Source organism: Carlito syrichta, unplaced genomic scaffold (genome assembly GCF_000164805.1).
Source record: "Carlito syrichta isolate Samal-C Ts95f unplaced genomic scaffold, Tarsius_syrichta-2.0.1 Scaffold289046, whole genome shotgun sequence".
Taxonomy (NCBI): Eukaryota; Metazoa; Chordata; class Mammalia; order Primates; family Tarsiidae; genus Carlito; species Carlito syrichta.
The window spans coordinates 26,609-48,572 of NW_007233142.1; the positions used below are offsets into that span (position 1 = coordinate 26,609).

The 21,964-nt window shown below is 37.4% G+C and overlaps 1 protein-coding gene across 1 annotated transcript in view; it reads left to right on the forward strand.

Annotated features, from left to right (window-relative positions):
* LOC103256201 (ribonuclease 3-like) overlaps positions 1-21,668 on the forward strand; it is a 42,728-nt gene extending 21,060 nt beyond the window's left edge. The window contains exons 6-10 of the mRNA XM_021710455.1: positions 2,183-2,352; positions 6,782-6,906; positions 8,544-8,643; positions 10,482-10,589; positions 21,511-21,668. Coding sequence (XP_021566130.1) covers positions 2,183-2,352; positions 6,782-6,906; positions 8,544-8,643; positions 10,482-10,589; positions 21,511-21,516 — 509 coding nt within the window. The 3' untranslated portion in view covers positions 21,517-21,668. The remainder of the gene's footprint in view (positions 1-2,182; positions 2,353-6,781; positions 6,907-8,543; positions 8,644-10,481; positions 10,590-21,510) is intronic.
* The last annotated feature ends 296 nt before the right edge of the window (positions 21,669-21,964 follow it).

Below are 21,964 nucleotides of genomic sequence, written 5' to 3' on the forward strand. Positions count from 1 at the left end.
CCATCCCCTAATACTATTACTGGGGATCACAAACACGGAGTTCATAATTCCATTGAAATTTGCTAATCAACGGTGACTTTTGAGTTTGCTGCAACTGCTTTGTCATGAGGCATAAAAAATTTTCACTGCTGTGAACAATGAATCAGTAGATACAACATTTATTTGTGTGGCTTGATGAATTTTGTGCTTTTGTTACTTCTTAGACAATGTTTTAGAGGCTCAGCGCTATTAAGAGAATATTTTTTTCAGAATGTTATCTACAAAGATTCCTCTAGGAGACATGATCAATCATTAGTAGCCTATGTACTTCTTGAGGGCCTGGAGCTCGTGTTGTTTTTTCCCCAGTGATGGTGACATGGGACCTTGGACAGTGCTTGGCGCATATGGTGAAAAGCACACTTCCATCTAGAATAAACTCCAGAGTTCTTACTGGAAAACTCTGTAAAGCTTTGCAAGATTTGACTTCCTGCTGCCTCTCTTACATTCTCACGTCACATCATCCACACTGGCCTCTTTGTGGTTCCTGGACACTCCAGTCCCATTCTTCCTTAGGGCTTCTGCTGTTTCTTCTCCCTAAGACACTCCTCACCCAGAGAGCTGCGTGGTGGGCTCTCTTACTCCTTTCAAGTTGTGCTTACATGACACCTCTTCAAAGATACCTTTATTGACCATTCTATTGATCTCTTGCCCAGTTTGATTCTTCTTCATAGCACTCATCTCAACCTGATCTGTTATGTAGCTGTTTTTTAAAGTGTCTTTTTTTCTCTACTGGAATACAAGCTTCTGCCCTCACAGGCTTCTGCCCTCAAGAAGTACATAGACTACTAATGATTGATCATAATGTCTCCAGGCAAGCCTTTGGCAGTTTGGATCACTGCTGTATTCCCAGGGCCCAGAACAGTGCCTGTTACATAATAAGTGCTCAGTAAATATTTGTTGATTGAGTGAATATTTGGATGAATGCATGCATGCCTACATATATAGTGGTTGTATAGCAACAATGTCTTCCAGTTCCAGAGTCGTATCTGAGATGGAGAAATACAGCTCAAAAGGAAATGTTGATCTTTACTCTCTTTTCTCTTAGATGTGCAGGCTTGTTCAAGTTCTTAGCCCATAGCAACTATATTAAAATATTTTATCCCCTTCTGTTTTTTCATACCTCAAACTCCTTGGTGCACTAATTCCTCTGACCTAATAGGATAGTCTCTTTTGTGCTGTCCTGTTGCTGCCATCTTGTGCTCTTGGTCCCCTTATTTCATGAAGTGTTTGTCCTGGATTACTGTTCTTAGCATATCTCATGACCTGAGGGAGAATAGTAATTGTCATGTAAACCTTCAGTGCTCTTGTCCTTCCTTTGGGTGGGAGTAGGCAAAGAAAAGTAGTACAAGGTGGTTGCCCATGTTGGTCAAGAAGCTAAGCCCAATGAGAAGGCAGAAGCCTGTGAACCCCACATTAATGCCCTCATTAATGGATGTCTTTGGCTCATCAAGTACCAGATTAATTGGCTTTTTTCAAGGCACTTTAATGTTGTCCTTTGTTTTTTTTTATCCCCTGTATTTGGTGATATATGTGTCTGTAAGCCTCAGAGCACTTGGTATTTTTTCCGTGTACTAACTCCATAATGATCTTCCGTGATATTAGAACAGCCTCTTTAGCTCTATTCATCACGGCAGGTGCAGCACATTAGCACCAAAAATTAGACCATAATGCAACAATAGCTTATTGAGAACATCCATAAATATCTCCTAAAAGCTTAGAATTTCTTTAAGACAGTAACATCACTTCTAAAGGGCTTTCATCTGTTACCCCAGAAAGAATGATAAAATATTTAAGACATAACATGGTTTTGTATATTATAAACGGTGGTTCTTTATGCTAGGTGGCTTTAAATTTATGTAGGTAGGCACCTTTTTTATATTCATACCTCGCAAATGGAGCCTTTTATCATTTATAATGTTGTTGTTGCCAATTTAGTAAATGAGATGGTTTATGAGCACTGTTCATCAATGAAACAAATGGCTTTCATATTATTTGGCACCTGGTTAAGCAGTGTACATTTTAAATCACCTTTTTATACATGCTCTTTCCCCCCATTGTCTTATTTTATCTTATTCAGTTGTTGATTTGCTGTGAATTGAGTAAACAGCCTTATTTTTTCCCTCTCTCCCCACTCCCACACAAGATGGAGGAAAGGAAGTGCTGTCCATGCACCAGATTCTCCTCTACTTGCTCCGGTGCAGCAAAGCTCTGGTGCCTGAGGAAGAGATTGCCAACATGCTTCAGTGGGAGGAGCTGGAGTGGCAGAAGTATGCAGAGGAATGCAAAGGCATGATTGTTACCAACCCCGGAACGGTATGTTCTGGTGTCGATGTATTCTTTTCCAGATGTGAATGTTTCACAAAATAGTAACAGCACATTTCAAAAGCTTCAGGTGTTCATTGCTTCTTATCCTTTGAGTAATTTTTCCTTTAAATATTTAGTTAACAAGGAAAATACTACTATTTAGACATACTTAGTAACAAATTCACCTGATTCAGTAAATTTACTCTACCTGAAGATACGTACATTTTTAAGACTTTTGATGAATATTGGAAATTGTCTTCCAGAAGGATTGTAAAATTTGTACTCTGACCAGGAATGTATGAGAGCATCCATTTCTTTATCCTGGTTATACTAAATTAAATGGAAAAACTTTGCCAGTTTGATGGGGGAAAGATTCTTAGTTCTTGCCTGATTTCCTTTTGTGGGTATTGTTCTTTTTTTATTGACCCTTTGCATAATTATTACAAATATTTTTCGCTTCTTTTGTTCTTAGGTTTTTTTTTACAAATTAGCTTCTAATGTTAATTTTGAAATAAAATTTAAAAGCAGAGAATTAAAAGATAACTAGTTCTCTTATGTAAAACATAGCATTTTCTTTGTATCACATATTTTCCCACAAAATATGTTATTGTTTCATAAAATAGTTATATATTGGCATCTTATCAGGGTAAAAATTTTCAGAAATAGAGAGTTAAAATATTTTCATGTAAAGAAACAGAATGATCTATTTAAACAAAGCTGTTTTTTTTTTTTTAAAACCTGCCAATTGTTTAATAGCCTTGATTCATAAACTAAGAACTCTGGATCAACTTTTTTGGGCATGACAGTAACATCTACACAAACAAAATGTTGCTATTTGCAAATGAAACCGTCCAGCTAGTATGGATTATTTAGAACAAATCCAGAAAGTGACATTGTATAATCAAAATATGTTTGAACATAAAACTTGTTAAAACCAAAAAATCATATAGTTCTTTTATACTGTCAAGCCACATAACTACTAAAGTAACTTTAAAAGAAATATGTAATTAATAACACTATGAGAGTAAGATGGTGGATTTTATTTTCCTTCTTAAAACAGTTGCATATGTTTATATTACCTCTGTCAGTTTTAGAGCTGGATCAGAGGATGGGTGATGTGGTAGGAGACAAGCATTTTCCACTTGAAGAGTTTCATGTTCTCCAGGTGATACTCTGGGAGCATGTTCACTCTGGGCTTCCTTCATGGCATAGTTAAGTTTTCCAGAAATCTTGGAGTAAGTTCGAGAGTGTTTAAGAAAACCTAAGCTGTTCTGATTGACCTTTTCCTATATGCTCCAGGCAATGGAGCCCAGGAATCTGTAGTTTTTTTTTTTTAATTGTAGGGTACAATTAAGGGTTAGGTATACAAATATTCATTGTGCTGGTGATGAGGTGTGGCCCTCCCCCCCTTCCCCAGACAGATATCGACAACCGTTAATCCCACCTCCCTGCCCTCCCCCACAGTTTCCCATTACTGTCAATTCTTTTCTTTTAGTATTACGGTAGTTGTGAATCTGTAGTTTTAAAAAAAATCTCCATGTGTTTCGATTCACCTATTGCTTGCGTTTGAGCCAGTGGCATAGATTAAGTTTACTGTCACCATAACCATCAGTTACCTAATTTGTGGAGGGACCACTAGGTGAGCCAGATGCTAGTGAAGTTAGATATGATGCTCGCCTGAGTGAAAACTCAAGGCATCTACATATCAAAGTAGTCTGTGATGAATTGTTGGGCCAATGGACGCATCAGAAAAACCTGTAGTTTTAGGAGAAGTCACTGGACCAGGCTTGTCAGGGATGCTTCATAAACACTACAGTAAGATCTCTGAAAAATCAAGAAATTGTGTAAGTTGTTGGCATGATTAAATGTACATACATGAGATGGTGTAAAGCTGGTTTTGAAGATAGGAAATCAGACTAATCAGGTTGAAAGGTTTATTGAAAAATGATCAGAAATAAATTAGGAGAGATAAGTTTGAGTGTCAGGCTTAGGAACATATTTATTTTTTAGTATTTATCTGAAGATATGTTTAAAGGAGGAAAAGTCCCCAAACTCAGTATTATGAAAATTTTTTTTATTACATCCTTTTGAGAAGTATGTAAGTGACTCATATGACAAGATAGACATGACCCTACGTTTCATCCTCTGCAGTACCTGCTTTGAAAGGTTACCTAATGGCAAGGATATTGGGACATTTATTCATTTTTTTAAGCTATTATGGTCACATTAAATACTTTGTTGCTGCAGAACTTAAAATAATTAATCTTCCTTCCTAAGCACTTTGCCCTCTGCCAGAGAATACCTTGATCATCAGCAAGAATGTTTTTTATTCTTACACAAAGATGTTGTGATAAATGTTATAGGGTGTGGCCAAAGTCTAGAACATGCTTTATTCTCTCTCCCCTCCCACAAATTTGTAGATACTATAAATATTTTAAGTTACTGTTTTCCTCTGTTTGTACCATAACATGGTATTAAAATTACAGAAACATGAGTAATTGAATTGCGTTCTTTTGTTACACAATTCCTCTTTTAAAAATGTATCCTTTTTTCACACATAAAATAATAAAAGCAATTCTGAGGCCAAAGTAACATGTTGCTATTGTTGATAGGCATTTAAATAATTTTATATTAGGTTACATGTGAGCAAAATATTTTCCACTTTTATTTTTATTTTTGAGTCTGGGGTCTTACTCTGTTGCCCAGGCTGGAGTGCAGTGGCAGAATATGGTTCACTGCACCCTCGACCTCCTGGGCCCAGGAGATCCTTCCTCTTCGTCCACCCAAGTAGCTGGGACTCTAGGTGCATGCCATCATGCCCAGCTAATTTTTTTTTTTTTCATTTTTTGGAGACATGAGGTCTTGTTATATTACCATGTTAGTCTTGAACTCCTGGGCTCAAGCAATCTTCTCGCCTCAGCCTTTTAAAGTGTTGGGATTATAGGCGTGAACCACTGCACCTGGCTCCATTTTTAAATTTTGAGACCAGAGACCAACTTAAGGTACTTGTGAAATTTTTATTATTAAGTGATGTTGAAATAGTCTCTTTCTCTCTCTTTTTTTTTTTTTTTTTTTGCGTTGGAGTCTCACTCTGTCACCCAGACTGGAGTGCAGTGGCATGCTCACAGCCACCCCAACCTTATCCTGCTGGGCACAGGCAATCCTTCTGCTTCAGCCTTCCAGGCAACTGAGACTACAGGCATGCACTACTGTGCCTGGCTAATCTTTTTTTTTTTTTGATTGTAGAGATGAGGTCTCACCATGTTGCCCATGCCGGTCTCGAACCTGTTTACTCAGACAATCCTCTTGCCTCTGCCTTCCAAGTGCTGGGATTACAGGCATGAGCCACTGCCCCTACTGAAATATTCTTTTAAAACTTCAGTTTGAGTTGTTTTTTAACGCATATGGATGAATTCATACAAATGTAACCTCTCTGTCACTAGTTGGATTTGTCAAATGGCTGACTGGGACTACAGTAGTAGATAGGGTGACCAGCTTGTCCCCGTTGCTGGGATCTTTTCTGGTTTTAGCATTGAAACCCCTCTATCCTGAACAAACCAGGCCACCAGCCAGATGCAAGTTGTTGGGCATCGTTGTAGGACAGAATGCAGCTTATTGACTTCAGCCCTTAACCTCCAAAGCAGTGGCGCCAAAGATCACACAATCTGCTAGTAAGAATTGAGTCTCTAACCAGGAACTTCTCTGAGAGTTGATTATGAGCAAGGAAGTTGCTAGAACATATTCTCCATGATTTTGCCATCTTTTCATAAATTTAAGCTTTTAGGATAAAAGGCATTTTACTAATAATCCAGAAGGAACGAACCATTCACTTCTTCCTTTATTAGACGTTAAAAAAAAATTAGTGCTCTATTAAAATACAAAAATATCCTACATGGACATAATGAGAGAACCTTAACTGTTTGGCCTTTGTACCACCATACTTTCCAATTTAAAGGTGTAGAATTAAAAGAATACACAAGGTACACTGAGAACAAAAGGGGGAAAAAAATTTAAATAGAAATATCTGTCTGTGCATCCTGAATAGAAATAAGCTATTCATGTGAAATTAAAGCAGAACAAACCAGCACATCTCTTCCTGTGATGTGGAATCCTTCCCCTGTGCTTTTAGAGGTTATGGAAAAGTTATATCTGACTGGGTGTCCTTTTAAAAGTTTAATTTTTAAAGGTTTCTATGTGGACTGCAAAAAAGGACAAAATCATTGTTCATTATGCCAAATGGCATAGACTCATTTACAGGGATGACATTATAGTTTTTAGATAGTATAGCTGCTATGATTAAAGGGTTTTAAATGACCTTTTCCCTTTGGGGACAAGGCTTTCCTAGAAAAAAAACCCGATTACTTCTTTCACTACTTAGGTTAAAGTCAATACGTAAAGACTTCTTGTGGGAATAAATGGCTTTGATTTTTCTCTCTAGAAACCAAGCTCTGTCCGTATCGATCAACTGGATCGTGAACAGTTCAACCCCGATGTGATTACTTTTCCGATTATCGTCCACTTTGGGATACGCCCTGCACAGTTGAGTTATGCAGGAGACCCACAGTAAGATATTTCTCGGTGTTTGTCTTAGCCAATTTCACCTTCTACTAACAGCTGAATTAGCAGAGGAATCCCCTTTAGTGGATATTTTCCTTTTGAAAAATTAAGACCTGACATGAACTATGCTTCCAAATTTCGGTTACCAAATGAAACAGTTTTGGTAGCTCCTGAAGAATTATTTTCTCTATATATTAGACTGCAAGAAGTTATTATTCAATACAATATCCTTGGCAATCTTGGTCAACATTAGTCTTGTATGTCTTAAGGAACTTTTCCTTTACTTGTCATTATAATAATTATTGTTACTATTTTTTATTTTTTCAGTGCCCTCTAGAGGAAAGTAGCACCATATGGGTTCCTAGCACTGCCGAATTTATGCAGAATTTTATTTTTGGGGGCCTCTTAGGAAGAGCTCAAGATCCCATGCATAGTCATGGGTTGTGTTGGAAGTAGGAGCCGTGACCTCTGAATCTTAGACTTGATGTTACTTTCCACATTTGGATTTTTCCAACTGGCATGTTAGTATTTTCTGGGAGAAGATGAGAATGTGTGGCAATGGAGATAGTATCATTATATATTCTTCAGGACTGTTTGGATTTCCTACCTTGCTGTACAAACAGTTTCCTGACTTAATTTTTTTAAAAAGATACATAATGGGAGAAAAGGGCATGGGAGATTTTCAGTTCATAAATACAGTTCTGGCTGACATATATTAGAAGAGGCTAAAGGGTTTTGTTCTTTTTTTTCCCCCTTTGGATAAAAGTATGAAGCAGTGAACCAGGCACTGTGTAAGTACTTCTTTCTTTCCTCCATTCTCTAAAAAAATGTTATCAAAAAAGGAGAGGCCCAGCTAAGCCCAAGAAAGGAGCAGTTTTAATATGACAGAAAATCTTTTGAAAATCCCTTCTTGTCAGAAAAATGTTAGTAGAATGTGATTAGGCTCTCGTGGACTCAGATGGCAGGACTGTGAGTTGACAAGGGATTGAATATTCTCTTCATTTTCAGGACGCTCTAACAGTATCCTTTAGAAACTGATCCAGGTTATCACATATTTGGCAACAGCAAATAAGCTTATTTTTGTCATGGTAAATACAAATTGGTATACACCATTTGTCTTTTCCCCTCCAGTGGAAAAACAGATACAACTTGTAGTTTGGGTATTGGCCTAAATGGATTATCTGTTCTAATATTCATTAACTTTTACTTTTGGTGTAGGCAGTTCAGAGACCAACAGTTTCCCTATTAAGGAAGGGATCTTTCTTTCAACAAATATCAGAAAATACATATCTGTCACTTTCCAAGTAGTAATGATTAGAAATGGGACTTGTGTTTCCATTGGTTAAAGTGTTTTTATGTGTCTCCTTTGAAATTCTTTCTGGATATTTATTTGTATAGTCATACCTCATGTTCAATCCAAAGAAGCAATAATCAAGTTAATCACCAGATTCCAGTTGACTCTTGGCTATCCTGCCCCTCGACCCCCAGATCACATCCTTCCTTAGAATGATGGTCTCCTGCCATTAAGGATATTCAAAAGAATGTAATTTGTGGTTGAGCAGGCCTCTTAAAATGAACTGGTTTTATTGCACTTTAGATTCACTTTCTCTTTGTCTGAGATGTTTGTCTGTCCTTTTCCTTAGGTACCAGAAACTGTGGAAGAGTTATGTGAAACTTCGCCACCTTCTAGCAAATAGTCCCAAAGTTAAACAAACTGACAAACAGAAGCTGGCACAGAGGGAGGTCGGTATCGAACCCCATTCCTTGATGTATTCAATGATGTGCTTCAGGTTTTTTTCAAGATTGTTGCATTACACTATACTTCTAGAATAAGATGGAAAAATACTTTTTAAAAAAGTCATACTTTACTCTTTTCCCCACATTATCTACTGATTGATTTAAAACACATTTTTTTTTTTAGCTGGGCATAGTGGCTCACACCTGTAATCCCAGCACTTTGGGAGGCCAAGGCGGGAGGATTGCTTGAGCCCAGTAGTTCAAAACCGGCCTGGGCAACATAGTGAAATCTCATCTCTACAAAAAAAATTAAAAATTAGCTAGGTGTGGTGGCGTGTGCCTTTAGGCCCTGCTACTCAAGAGGCTGAGGTGGAAGGATCACCTGAGCCCAGGAGTTTAGCCATGATTGTCATGATCATGCCACTACACACCAACCTGGACCACACAGTGAGACCCTGACTCAAAAAAAAAAAATTTTTTTTTAGTATTTAAGGGAGCATTCTTACCCATAAAAAAGCTAGTTTCTTAGTGGATTACTACTATTGGGAATCAAATATATACTTTATAGAAATTAAAGTATAAAATTTGCTGAATTAGACTTTTATCTTTAATTAGTTTACACATTATGCAACACTGGGTCTTACTCAAATTTTTGAGTCTTAAAGTTGTAAAAGTTTGTCTTCTATAAGTCTGCCAGTTTAGTAGGGTGAACTTCCTTTGTAAGGTTTCATATCTCAAGTTCCATATTTCCTTACTAATTGGTAGTATTATCCCTGCATTCCAAGATCGCTTAGTTTTATTTCATTTTATTTTTAATTTTAAGAATAAATGGATTCAATATCAACATAGATTTTGTCTCAGGGAGGTTTTATTCTGGTGTGATAGTGTAGGAGCAGGGCTTTGAAGATGGGAAAAGCATTTGAATTCTGGCTTTGTCACTGTGACTTGAACCAGTGAGCCTCTTTGTAAAGAAGGCAACTAAGGGTGAGAGGCTGACTGAAATGTCCCTCTGTTGGTGCACTCAAGCTCTATCCTTTGAACTCACATGCTTGTTTTGTAAAAGAGATACTTTGACAGTCATACAAGAAGACTCCTGAAGTGTATAGACTTTTTAGACTGATGACTCAAATTTGTGTGGACTTCTGAAATACTCTATTTAACATTTTTCCCATGATGTTTGACCTGCGGTAGGAACTTAGTCATGGTAAAGGTGATGGTGGAGATGGTGGTGGTTCCTGTTGTTATTATAAATTTCTATGGAATTTTGACTGAATTGCGTGCAAACAAGTATAAAATTGTTTTTATAATTAATTACATGAAGGGCAATGAAAGGGAACAATTAAAGCCTGATTATCTCATGGGTGAAGTGTTGAATCGTTTTTTAAAAAATAAGATGTGCCCTTTTGTAAGGGGTTTGCAAATTAGAAGGCAACTTTTAGAATTATGTGATTTGCAGGTTAATTTACTGATTGTCTTTCTTAAATGTGAATGCTAAATGTGAGACTTGATATTAGTATAATTTTTACATGCTGGCTTCAAATCCCACACACCACGTTTTGCTTCTTTTATCAGTGAAAGGTCATATTTTGTTTTTACATGCCAGAAAGTAGATTTGATTTAGATTTTTTCTTATCTAGTTACCAGGAGAGACTGTGTTGTATCCCAGGTTTTGAGCATCCTGGCCTTCATTTTAAGGAAAATATTGTAATTTTGTATGAAGAGAATTGAGTACCTGAATGTAAGGGTACTATTAAATGAATCCTACTTATTTTCTGATGCTTGATGTTTAGCTTAATATTGCTTTTTAGCTTTCATATTACTCATCATAATGAATTCTTTTCTAGGAAGCACTCCAAAAAATACGACAGAAGAATACAATGAGGCGAGAAGTAACAGTAGAACTGAGTAGCCAAGGATTCTGGAAAACTGGCATCCGTTCTGATGTCTGTCAGGTGATGACACTTCTGAGAACATAATTGTGCCCATATATCTCTTCCTTTAAAAGGCATTGAGGTTTTCCTAATTAAGAGACTACTAGAGAACATACTACCTTGAGTCTAAATGGAACACCAACCACACATGGTATTTTATAATTTGGGTTTTGCTTTTTTTTTTGTCTTTTGGTGCATGTGTGTGTGGCCGGGGCGGGGGGGTGTTGGTGGGTGTTGGGGGAGGATCTTATTTAGTAACATTAAATTCATAATTCATTCTCTTCACTTTGGATGAACCCAGGTCTATCCTTTGAATTCACCTGCCTGTTTGCACACACATGTAGGTGCTTGTTTTGCAAAAGAGATATTTTGGCAGTCGTATAAGAAGACTCCTGAAGTGTACAAACTTTTTAGACTGATGACTCAAATTTCTGTTGCAATTTAGATTGCAGAGAGCTGAAGACATTAAAGAACAGACTTAGCATATATTTCATATTTGAACCAAATGACAATATATTTTTGTTGAGTGAATTCAGTAGAGAAACATTTTGGCTATGGGTAGCTGACTTACTAATAAACATTTTTGTTTTTCCTGTGGGTGGAATTCATACAGATTAAAGATCCCCCAAACCAACATATTCTTTGGTTCTTCATTGATTGTTTTGTCACAATTGGATGCATTCTATGGGAATACAGTAAAGGAGATGAGTAGTTAGCTGTGTTCATCGTTTGGGAAGAATACTTCCAGGTTTCCACTTATCTATTTCAGTGGTAGCATGTGTTGTAGTAAGGTCGGGCAACTTACTCTTAGGTGTTCACTTTTTCATAATGAAATTAAAAAGAAAAATCAGTATTGGCATTTAATTATATTGAGCAGTGGGGTTTAATCCGATAATTAAAAGTATCGCTTCACAATTTATTTACTAAGTGACGTCCAGAGCTAACTATATTTGTGTTAGGATAAACTGCTATTGATGCAATATTGCTAAATAGTTTGAGGATAATCATCTACAGTGGTATTCAGTCTGCAGTTATTTTGCCAGTTGACCAATACCAATATATTATTACTGTCAGTACTTTCAGATGTGAGTCTTTTACTTCTATTGATTTTTTTCTCAGGGTCATTTGAAGCTGCATCACCCAGTTTTTCTGTTTTCTGGTGTTTCCCCAAAACCAGCATAATGTCATCCTTAGGTAGACATCATAAGAACAAAGAGCAGAATGTTAGACAATCTGCTTAAAGTCTGGTGATCTCAGATAAGTCAGTTTTGATTGTTTTAGAGATCATAAAATTGTGGAGCATTAAGAACTGGAAGACACCTTAGAGACCTCTGGTTCAGTGGTTTCTTTTTTTTTAATTTTTATTTTAAAAATGGGTATAATTCAGGGTTAGGTATACAAATGGTCATTGTACAGGTGAAGTTTAGGCCTCACTTTGGTTTCCACTTCACTTGGTTTGAGATCAAGTGCCCGTGTTGATGAAGTGTGCCCCCATTCCCTCCCTTTACTGCCAATCCCTTTCTTATAGATTATGATAATTGTTCAGGGTCCACTTATGTGTGAGAACATGTGGTACTCAGTTCTTTGTTTCTGTGATAAATCACTGAGTATTATAGCCAGTAATTTTTTTATTTTTTTTTGAGTTGGAGTCTCACTCAGTCGCCCAGACTGAGTGGAGTGCAGTGGCCGCTCCCGGCCACCGCAGCCTCGACCTGCTGGGCTCCAGCGATCCTTCCACCTCGGCCTTCCAAGTAGCCAGAATTACAGGCGCGCGCTACCACACATGACTGATTTTTTGATTTATTGTAGAGATGAGGTCTCACTGCCCAGGCAGGTCTCGAACCCGCGGGCTCAGGCAATCCACTCACCTCAGCCTCCCAAAGGCACGGGATTACAGGCTGAGCCACCGAGCCTGGCTATAGCCAGTAATTTCACATTGCTGTGAGGTTCATAATTTTGTCCTTCTTTATGGCTACATAATATTTCATTGTGTGTGTGTACCACATTTTTTAAATCCAGTCCACTTTTGATAGGCAACATGGTTGGTTCCATGTTTTTGCTATTGTGAATAAAGCTGCAGTAAACGTGCATGTGCAGGTATCTTTTTCATAGTGATTTAAGTTCTTCTGGGTATATTCCCATAAGGGGGATTGCTAGGTCATATGGAAGGTCAATTTTTAGAGTTTTTAGGAATTGCCCCACTATTTTCCACAGAGGTTGTACTAGTTTACACTCCCTTTTCCCTGCATCTTCTCCAGCATTTGTTGTTTTTTGAGTTATTGATAATGGCCATCCTGACTGAAGTTAGGTGGTATCTTAGTGTGATTTTAATTTGCCTTTTTTTGATGATTAGTGAAGCTAAGCATTTTCTCATGTATCTGTTGTCTGCTCATATGTCTTCTTTTGAAAACTATCTATTCATATCTTTTACCCACTTTTTAATAGGGCTATTTGTTTTTTTCTTCTCGACACATTTGAGTTCCTTATAGATACTGGATATTAGGCTTTTGTCAGATATACAGTTGGCAAATATTTTTTATCATTCTGTAGGCTGTCTCTCCGCTCTTTTGAGTGGTTTCTTTTGCTTTGCAGAAGCTTTTCAGATTGATGAGGTCCCATTTGTCCGTCTTCTCTCTTGTGGCATGGGCAGTTGAGGTTTTGATCAGGAATTGATTGCCAGTTCCAATTTCCATAAGGGTGTCTCCTTCATTTTCTAGGGTTCTTATAGTTTGAGGTTTTATGTTTAGGTCTTTGACCCATTTAGAGTTGATTTTTATGTATGGTGATAGGTAGGGGTCTTGTTTTAATTTTCTGCATATGGTCAGCCAATTTTCCCAGCACTATTTACTGAATAAGTTCTCCTCTCCCTAGTGGTTGTTAGTGGAGGCTTTGTTGAAGATGAATTGGTTGAAAAATTGAGGTTTTGCTTCTGGAATCTCTATTCTGTTCCATTGGTCTAGATGCCTGTTCTTGTACCAATACCAACCTGTTTTGATTATTATAGCCTTAGATTAAAGTTTAAAGTCTGGAAGTGTGATACCTCCCACTTTGTTTCTTTTGCTGAGGATTGTTTTGGCTATTCATGATTGTTTATAACGGTTTCCGAATGAATTTCTGTATTGTTGTTTCCAGGTCTGAGAAAAATGATACAAATAATTTAATGAGCACTGCATTAAACTTGTAGATTGCTTGGATAGGATGGACATCTTAATAATGTTTATTCTTCCAATCCATGAGCATGGAATATTCTTCCATTTGTTTGTGTCATCTTTGATTTCCTTGAGCAGTGTTTTGTCGTTTTGTTGTAAAGGTCTTTCACTTCTCTGGTTAGGAAGATGCCAAGGTATTTTATCATTTTTGTTGCTATCATGAATGGGATTGTGCTTTTTATTTGGTTCTCTGCCTGTTTGATGTCAGTGTATAAGAATGCGGCCGTCTTTTGCACATTTATTTTATACCCTAAGACTGCCAAAGTCCTTTATCAGTGCAAGAAGATTTTTACAGATTCTTTTAGATGTTCAAGGTATGAATATCATCAGCAAAGAGGGATAACTTGACTTCCTCTTTTCCTATTTGGTTATCTCTGATTTCCTTCTCTTGTCTAATTGCTCTAGCTAGGACTTTCAACACTATATTGAACAGGAAGGGTGAAAGTGGGCAGCCTTGTCTTCTGGTTTTCAGGGAAAATGCTTCCAATTTCTGTCTCTTTAGCATTATGTTGTCTGTGGTTTTATCATAGATGACATTTACTATTTTGATGTATGTTTCCTCTATGCCTAGGTATTCAAGGGTTTTTATCAAGAAGAGATGTTGGATTTTATTGAAAGCTTTTTCTGTGTCTAAAGATATAATCATGAGATTTCTATTTTTATATCTGTTGATGTATTTAAATTACATTTATGATCTTGCAGATGTTGAACCAGCCCTGCATTCCAGGAATGATGCCTTTTGGTCATGGTGAATGATTTTTAAAGTGTGTTGTTGGATCTGATTTGCTAGAATCTTTTTGAATATTTTTGCATCTATGCTCACCAGGGATACTGGCCTGTTGTTCAGTTTCTTTGTTGGATCTTTACAGTTTTGGTATCAGTGTGATGTTAGCTTCATAAAATGATTTGAGGAGAGTTTTGTCTTTCTTGATTGCTTGGAATACTTTCAGTAGGATTGGTATCAGCTCCTCCTTGTATGTTTTGTAGAACTCCACTGGAGAGCCATCTGGTCCAGGACTTTTTTTGTGGGTAGTTTTCTTATGATGGAGTTGATTTTCTGGGTTGTTTTTGGTCTATTTAATGTCTCAATTTCTTTTTGTTTCAAACTTGGGAAGCTGTATGATGTCAGAAAGTCCTCTATTTAATTTAGGTTTTTGAGTTTGTTTCCATACAGGTGTGCATAGTAACTCTGATAATTTTTTTGTATTTCTTTAGAGTTCATTGTGATTTGATCTTTTGCATTTCTGATTGTGTTTATTTGGGCTTTTTCTCTCTTTTTTTCTTGGTCAGTCTGGCTAGGGGTCCATCAGTCCTTGTTTATCCTTTATCTTTCAAAAGAACCAGCTTTTTGTTTTGTTGATATTTTTCTATGATATTTTTGTTATCTATGTCCTGTATTTGGGCTTTTACTTTGGTAATCTGGATTCTTCTGCTGAAATTAGGATTTTGGTGATCTTGTCTTTCCAGCTTCCCTTGGTGACTTATTAGGCTATTAACTCGTGAGCCTCTCATTTTTTGGATGTGTATTCCTAAATAAATGAATTCCCCTCTCAGTACTGATTTCATGGCCTCCCAGAAGTTTTGGTAAGATGTGTCTTTATTTTCATTTGTTTCCAGAAATCTTTTAATTTGTGCTTTGATTTCCATGTTCACCCAGGAGTTGTTCTGCATCATGTTGTTTAGTGTCCATGTCTTTGTGGGTTTGGGGGTAGCTTTGTTGGTTTGATATTTATTTTCATTCTACTGTGGTCTGAGAAGGTGTATGGTAGTATTTCAATCTTATGAAATTTGTTTATGTTTGATTTATGGTCAAGTATGTGATTGATCTTGGAGTATGTTCCATGTAGTAATGAACAGAATGTATTTTCTGTGATTTTTGGGTGGAGTATTCTGTAGATATCTATTAAGTCCATTTAGTCAAGTGTCAAGTTGAAGTTCCAGATCTCCTAGTTGATTTTTTGTCTTGATGATCTATCTAGGATTGATAGTAGGGCATTTAAGTCCTCAGCTATGATAGTGTTAGAGTCAGTATCCTTTTTAGTTTACCTGGAGGCTGCTTTATAAAGGTTGGTGCTCCTATATTGGGTGCATATATGTTTAGGATGGGTATCTCATGTTGATGGAATGAACCTTTTATTATTATGTAGTGACCTTCCATATCTTTTCACATTTTTGATAGCTTAAAGGATATTTTGTCAATATTAAGATCACAACTCCTACTTTCTTTTGTGTTCCTTTCACTTGAAAATTTGTTTCCCATCCTCTTAAGTCTGTGGGTGTCCATTCTGTTGAGCTCAGGCTCCTGGAGACAGCATATTGTTGCATCATGTTTTTTTAATCCAATGTGCCATTCTATGTCTTTTTAGTGGTACATTTAGTCCATTCATGTTTAAGCTAATTATTGACATGTAGGGTTTATCTGTATCATAAGGTCCTTATAGGGTTTGTTGTTGTTGTTTGTTTGTTGGTTGGTTGGTTTTCTTTTGATTTTGGGGTTGATATATGTGTATGTGTTCAGTGTTTTCCCTGCATGCTTGGGGAAAGTGTGGCCATTCTTTTTTTTTCTTCTGTGTTTAATACTTTTTAAAAGTGTTTCTTGTAGAGCTGGTCTGGAGGTAGCATAAACTCTTAGAGATTGAATATCTGGGAAGGATTTGAATTCTCTATCGCTGGTGAAGCTTAGCTTAGCTGGGCAGGAAATTCTTGGCTGGAATTTTTTATCTTTAAGAACTTTGAAGATTGGACTCCAGTCTCTTCTAGCCTGTAGTGTTTCTGTAGCTAAGTCTGCTACTATTTTAATTGTTCTTCCCCAGTAAGTAGTCTGACCTTTCTCTCTTGCTGCCCTTAGGATTTTTTCTTTTATACCTACTTTGTGTCAGCAAATTACTATGTGTCTAGGAGTTGGTCTTCTCATTCGACCTTTTGCAGGAGTTCTTTGAATCTCTTGTGTGTGAATGGTCATGTCTCTGATGAGATGAGGTAAGTTTTCTTGGATAATTTCATGGAATGTTTGTTCTGGGGTGGTCTCTGTATCTCTTTCTGCCTTAGGAATACCAATTAATCATAGGTTCGGCCTCTTGATATAGTTGCATATCTCTTGGAGAATTTGTTACATATTTTTAGGCTTCTTTTCTATGTTTTTAACAGTTTGAGTTTGTTCCATATTTTGGTCCTCAAGTACTGGGATTCTTCTGCTTGGTTAATTCTGCTTTCCATTTTATTATTTACTTTGTTTACTATATTCTTTATTGCTGCCATTTCAGATATTAACTCCTATATTCTTTCTTCTTATCTCTCCTCATTTCTATTCACTCTCTCTTAATATCTTGATGTCTGGGTTTGTGGTTTGAGACCAGTCATTCTGGGGGCTCTTCATTGTTTGAGTTCCGAAGTCTATATTCTCAGGTGCTGTCTTCCCAGGAATCTGTATGAGACCTGTGTTCTTCCTTTGATTCTTCATTTGTGATGGTTTTCCTCCCCCCTTTTCCCTGCTTCTTTAATTCCATTGCTCAGTGATGGGGGGTTAGTTTTCAATTCTGTTTGCTCAATCCCCTGTTCTTCCTCATGTAGATCTTCTGGATTTGTTCAGTTTTGAAGCTGGACTGAGGATATGTTTTGCTATGCTATGCTTTTTGCAGTTTTGAGGTTTGATTAAGGTAGGATGGGGGAGCTGTGGCTCAGAGGCTCTCTGCAGATCATAGTATCCGCTGATAGGTGTGTGGACCGCGGGAAGCCACTGCCTTACAATCTGTCCATGCAATGGGGGTGTATGTATGCACCCTGAAAGCAAATAAGATAAGAAAAAGGAAAAGAATGGAAAGACGAAGAAAGGAGACAAAAGGAAGATGAAGAGAGGGAGAAGGAGAAGGAAAACAGGCATACCAACTAACAAACAAAGAAACAAACAAAAACATACAAACAAGCATACAAACAAAAAAAAATCCCTGATGATGCACTTGCTCTCAAAAATACCCATATGCAGAGGGACTAAAAAACACCCAAACAAAGCAAAACCAAAGCAAGTACTAAAACATAAACAAAAAAAGAGGAAAAAAAAAGGGAGAAAAGCGCTTTCTCTGTGGCGGTTTCTGGAACTTCAGGTTCCTTTCCCAAGTACTGCCACCACTTTTGGCTGCGTGGTAGGGAGTGGGCTCCGGTCTCCAGACCTTCCCCTCCTCTCTTGGCACAGGCTGATCAGGTTGCTCTTAGTGTGGGTCATTTGCCATGTGGACTGCTATGGGAGGAGGGCAAATCAGATCCAGACTCACCCAATTTGTCTGCTGCTACTGCTGCTGCCACTGCAAAGTCCCCCACTCAGATAAGATGTGTTTGTGTCTGGACTGGCATGGGGATGGGGTATTCATCTCTCCAGTCTGCTCCTGAAGTTTCCTCTCTGGATCAGCAATGGTCAATCCCAGAGGGGTGCAGAGATTGCATCTGGGTCCCAGGCTGGGGGGTGAATAGAGCTGGGCAAGCCAATGCAGGTCTCTGCCTGGTCCAGGACAGAGAAAATGACAACAGTCAGTGTCTCCTTTTTGGTTGCAGGGCTTAGCTCCAGATTTCCTTGTCATGCCCTCTCCGTGGTTTCCACTGCTAATGCCTGGCCTGCTGCTGCAGGGGGTGGCATGGACCAGGTTCCAAGTGCTGAGGAGCAGCTGACCTCTGCTACCTCCTCCTGAGAGACAGCTGACAATCCTGCACTCAGGGGGCTCTGATCTCAGGGTAGTAGTGTGTTGCAGCCAACTCTAGGGGGGAGCCCTGGGCGCTTTATCCCGAGTCTTCCTGCAGACAGACTTTCACTCACTCAGCTGCACTCACTCACTCATGCAGACTGTCTTTATGGACACTTGCACCTACTCACACTTTCATGCTCCCACCTCTTGTCACCATCTTGCCTCCTCCAAGTGGTTTCCAAACTAGTGTTTTTGGTTACCCTCAAAGTTTCTTTTCTTTTCTTTTTTAAATGTGAAACCCTGGTGGAGCCCTAATTTGTAAAAAGATAAAAAATTACTGTCTGATTAACTGGTGGGTAATGGGAGTGGAAGGAGTGTTCTGTTTTGCTTGATTTCTCCCTCACCCCATGTAGCAGTCCCTAAAGTAATTTTGTTCCACTGAATGCAGTTTTTAAAATTTAAGCATTGATCCCTCTTCCACCTTTTTTTTTTTTTTTTTTTTTTGGTGAAACAAATAGTAGTGCTGAATAATCTGTTCCGGTACAGTTTTGCATTCTTCAGCTATATCACAAATGCCTTCCTCTGTTCTTCAGCTAGATTAGAAGCAGCTTGAAGACTAAGTTATCTTGTCTTTTTCTGTACTGTACGTTTTATTCTATATGGAGGTTGGTAGGAAAAGAATGCAAGTTGACTCCCTTGCCTAACTGGTGGCAGAAAAGGGATTCTGATTAAAATCCTGCAAAGGTAAATACTTTATGATCTAATATAATTGTTCTCTTTCTCTATGAACTCTCACTCGTCTCAAGAGAACTGCCACTTGTTTAGAATCCATGCCTTTATTCTCTGGTTCTCCTAATGGAAGTATTTTTAAGATTTTAGTAAAAGTACCCTCACATGTAAATGGCTTGATAAAGAATGTAAATTTCTGCCTGTGAGTTCATATAGTGAGTATAGAAAGAATTGCTTTATGGTTTGTAAAGAAATACATCTGCATGTAAATGAATGAAAATGAGCCAGTTAGCTACCTCAGAAGAATATAGAAGTGGATGAGTAAGAAATCTTAGCACAATGGCAATGCAGGGACTGAGGGTGGACTATTAAAAACAAAAACAAAACAACAAAGTCCCTGCGCTTTGGTGAAATTGTTGCTTACACACCAAAATCACATTATCCTGGAGGTATCTGTAACACTTAACCTTAGGTGAGCAGGTAAAGTATCTGTTTATCTTGACCTATTAAATATTGCTTCACCATCAATAAATATTCTTGTGGTTGTGAAAGTAAATTGTTACCTGCACTGAAGTTAAAACATCAACTAATGGAAATGCTAGCTTGAGAGAATTTGGAGATATTACTCATCAACTCATTCATTACACAGTAGCAACATCCTTCAAATTTTAAATGTAAAACCTAGTAAGGCAAAAATGATTAAGGGGGAAATGGCAAGAGTAAATGAACTTAGTTGATTTTGAACTTAAAAGGAGTATTTTTTTGCAATTAATATTTTTATTATACTTCTCCTGGTTTTTAAGTGGCAATTCTTTTTATTAATGTCGGAGTAAATACTTTGCGTGACTTGGCACTTGTGGGCTCCATGGGCTTCTTCAGTGCTAGTCATCTGAAACTCCGATGACTTTTCTCTTTAGCTTTCTCCTGGGCTGTCTTATAATATCAAAGGTCAAAAAGTCTTCCTTTCTACTAATACATCTTACATGATACCTTTGATAAATATAGAACTTTCAGGTGCATTTTAGCTAAGCGTTTTTGCCACAGAGAATACTTTATCTCTTCCTAGAATTTTTATGTTTTAAAATTCTCACATATTTTATGTGCATCACACAAAGGTTCCAAACAACAGTGGCCCTTAAATTATCGATGTTCACCATACTTTTTGTTTTTAAACCTTGAAATTCCTTAGGTAAACAGGACAGCAAAGCCATTCTCTTTAGTTTTTTTTTTTTGTAAAGAAATTAAATTAAATGTCCTGCCTTATAGTATTAATAACTAAACCTCTATGAATATATTTTGAAGACTTCTTTAGGACTTTTTATATCCTTAATAAGTGTATAATCCAGTGCATGGGTGTCTACCCACAAATCATAGATGTTAACATTTTTTTACTCTTTTCTTGGCCTTTACCTTGCTCTTAATATAAAAATTTTAATGATGTTTAATACAATTTATAGCTTCTAAAGACAGACACAAATATTGTTTTTGGTTGTTTTTCACAAGTGAGATTGACTGTGGCTTACAATATTTAATTTCTTAGCTTAGGATAAATGTAGTTTTTTTTGGTGCTGTTCTTCAAATAATTGGGTGACATATCATAATGAAGTTAAAACATTCAAAATGAATGCATTTAGTATTTTTGATAATGAAGAATAGGAATCTGACTGGGAAGTAGCAGTAAAGTGAATTAATACACTGAATACTTTAAATAATCCTATGATTATTCAGAATCTATGTGCAAAGACACTTATATTTAATTTTTAGGGAAAAAATGGCTGAGTGCTTCTCTAAAATCTTTGAGAATTTTTCTTTGTATTTCTAGTTCATTGTATGGAACTTAACTGTTTATTAGCAATAATTGCTAGTAGGTTGCAGCAAAAGCCTTGCGATATTATCTGGCTGCTTCAGGAGATAAAACTGGTATGATAAATCTAAGGTAGAATGACCTAAGTACCAGCATTTCCCTCTAGAAGTATATTTTTCACAACCAGAGAAGTTACCAAGGATTGTCAGGAGCTTAGAAAATACTGCCTAGTTCCCCAGCCAGTGTTAAGAGAAATAAAAACCTCTTACAATGGGAGCTGTGACCTGTAAATATATGTGAACTGAATGCAGACTTGTCGTTTGGAGAGAAATTGTTGAAGGATTTTCTCTGTGTTGCTTCTTGTTAAAGTGAATTCTGGGTAATGTGAAAGAAAAAACAGGAAATAAACCTGAATCTGTGGCTAAAAAATTCAACATGGTGACTCAGAAGAGGAGGAAAAGCAACCTGCTGGATCTGTATTTTAAGAATAGTGTTTTGTATGCTGACGTTGAATTTGTATCTTTAAGAGATAGGTGTCTGGACCCTATGCTGTACTGAGGAGGTGGTCCACAGTAATCAATAAACAGAATCATAATACATCAAAAAGGGAGCAAGGAATCTGCTCTAGCACAATTATATGACCAGTGTGAGCCTCATGCCAAGTGGGAGGACATTGTCATTTATTGAGAGGAAAAAAAAAAAAGGAAGCACAGGTGTCTGGAGAACTGCTGGCCTTGAGGAGAGCTGAGTATTGATGGTTGGTATTTATATTGAGTGGACAGAGAGCTGTATTTAGACTCATTAATGAATGTGCTGTCTTCCTAGAGTGACTATCTGGAAAGGGATGGAAGGCCGCCATGCACTGTGAAACGAGCTGATACTCTTGCCCAGTGATTTATCAGGAAATGACTGAACAGTGAAAAGTAACATCTCTAGGGATTAAGAGGCTTCAGACAGCAAGTTGAAGGAATTATTTTCTAA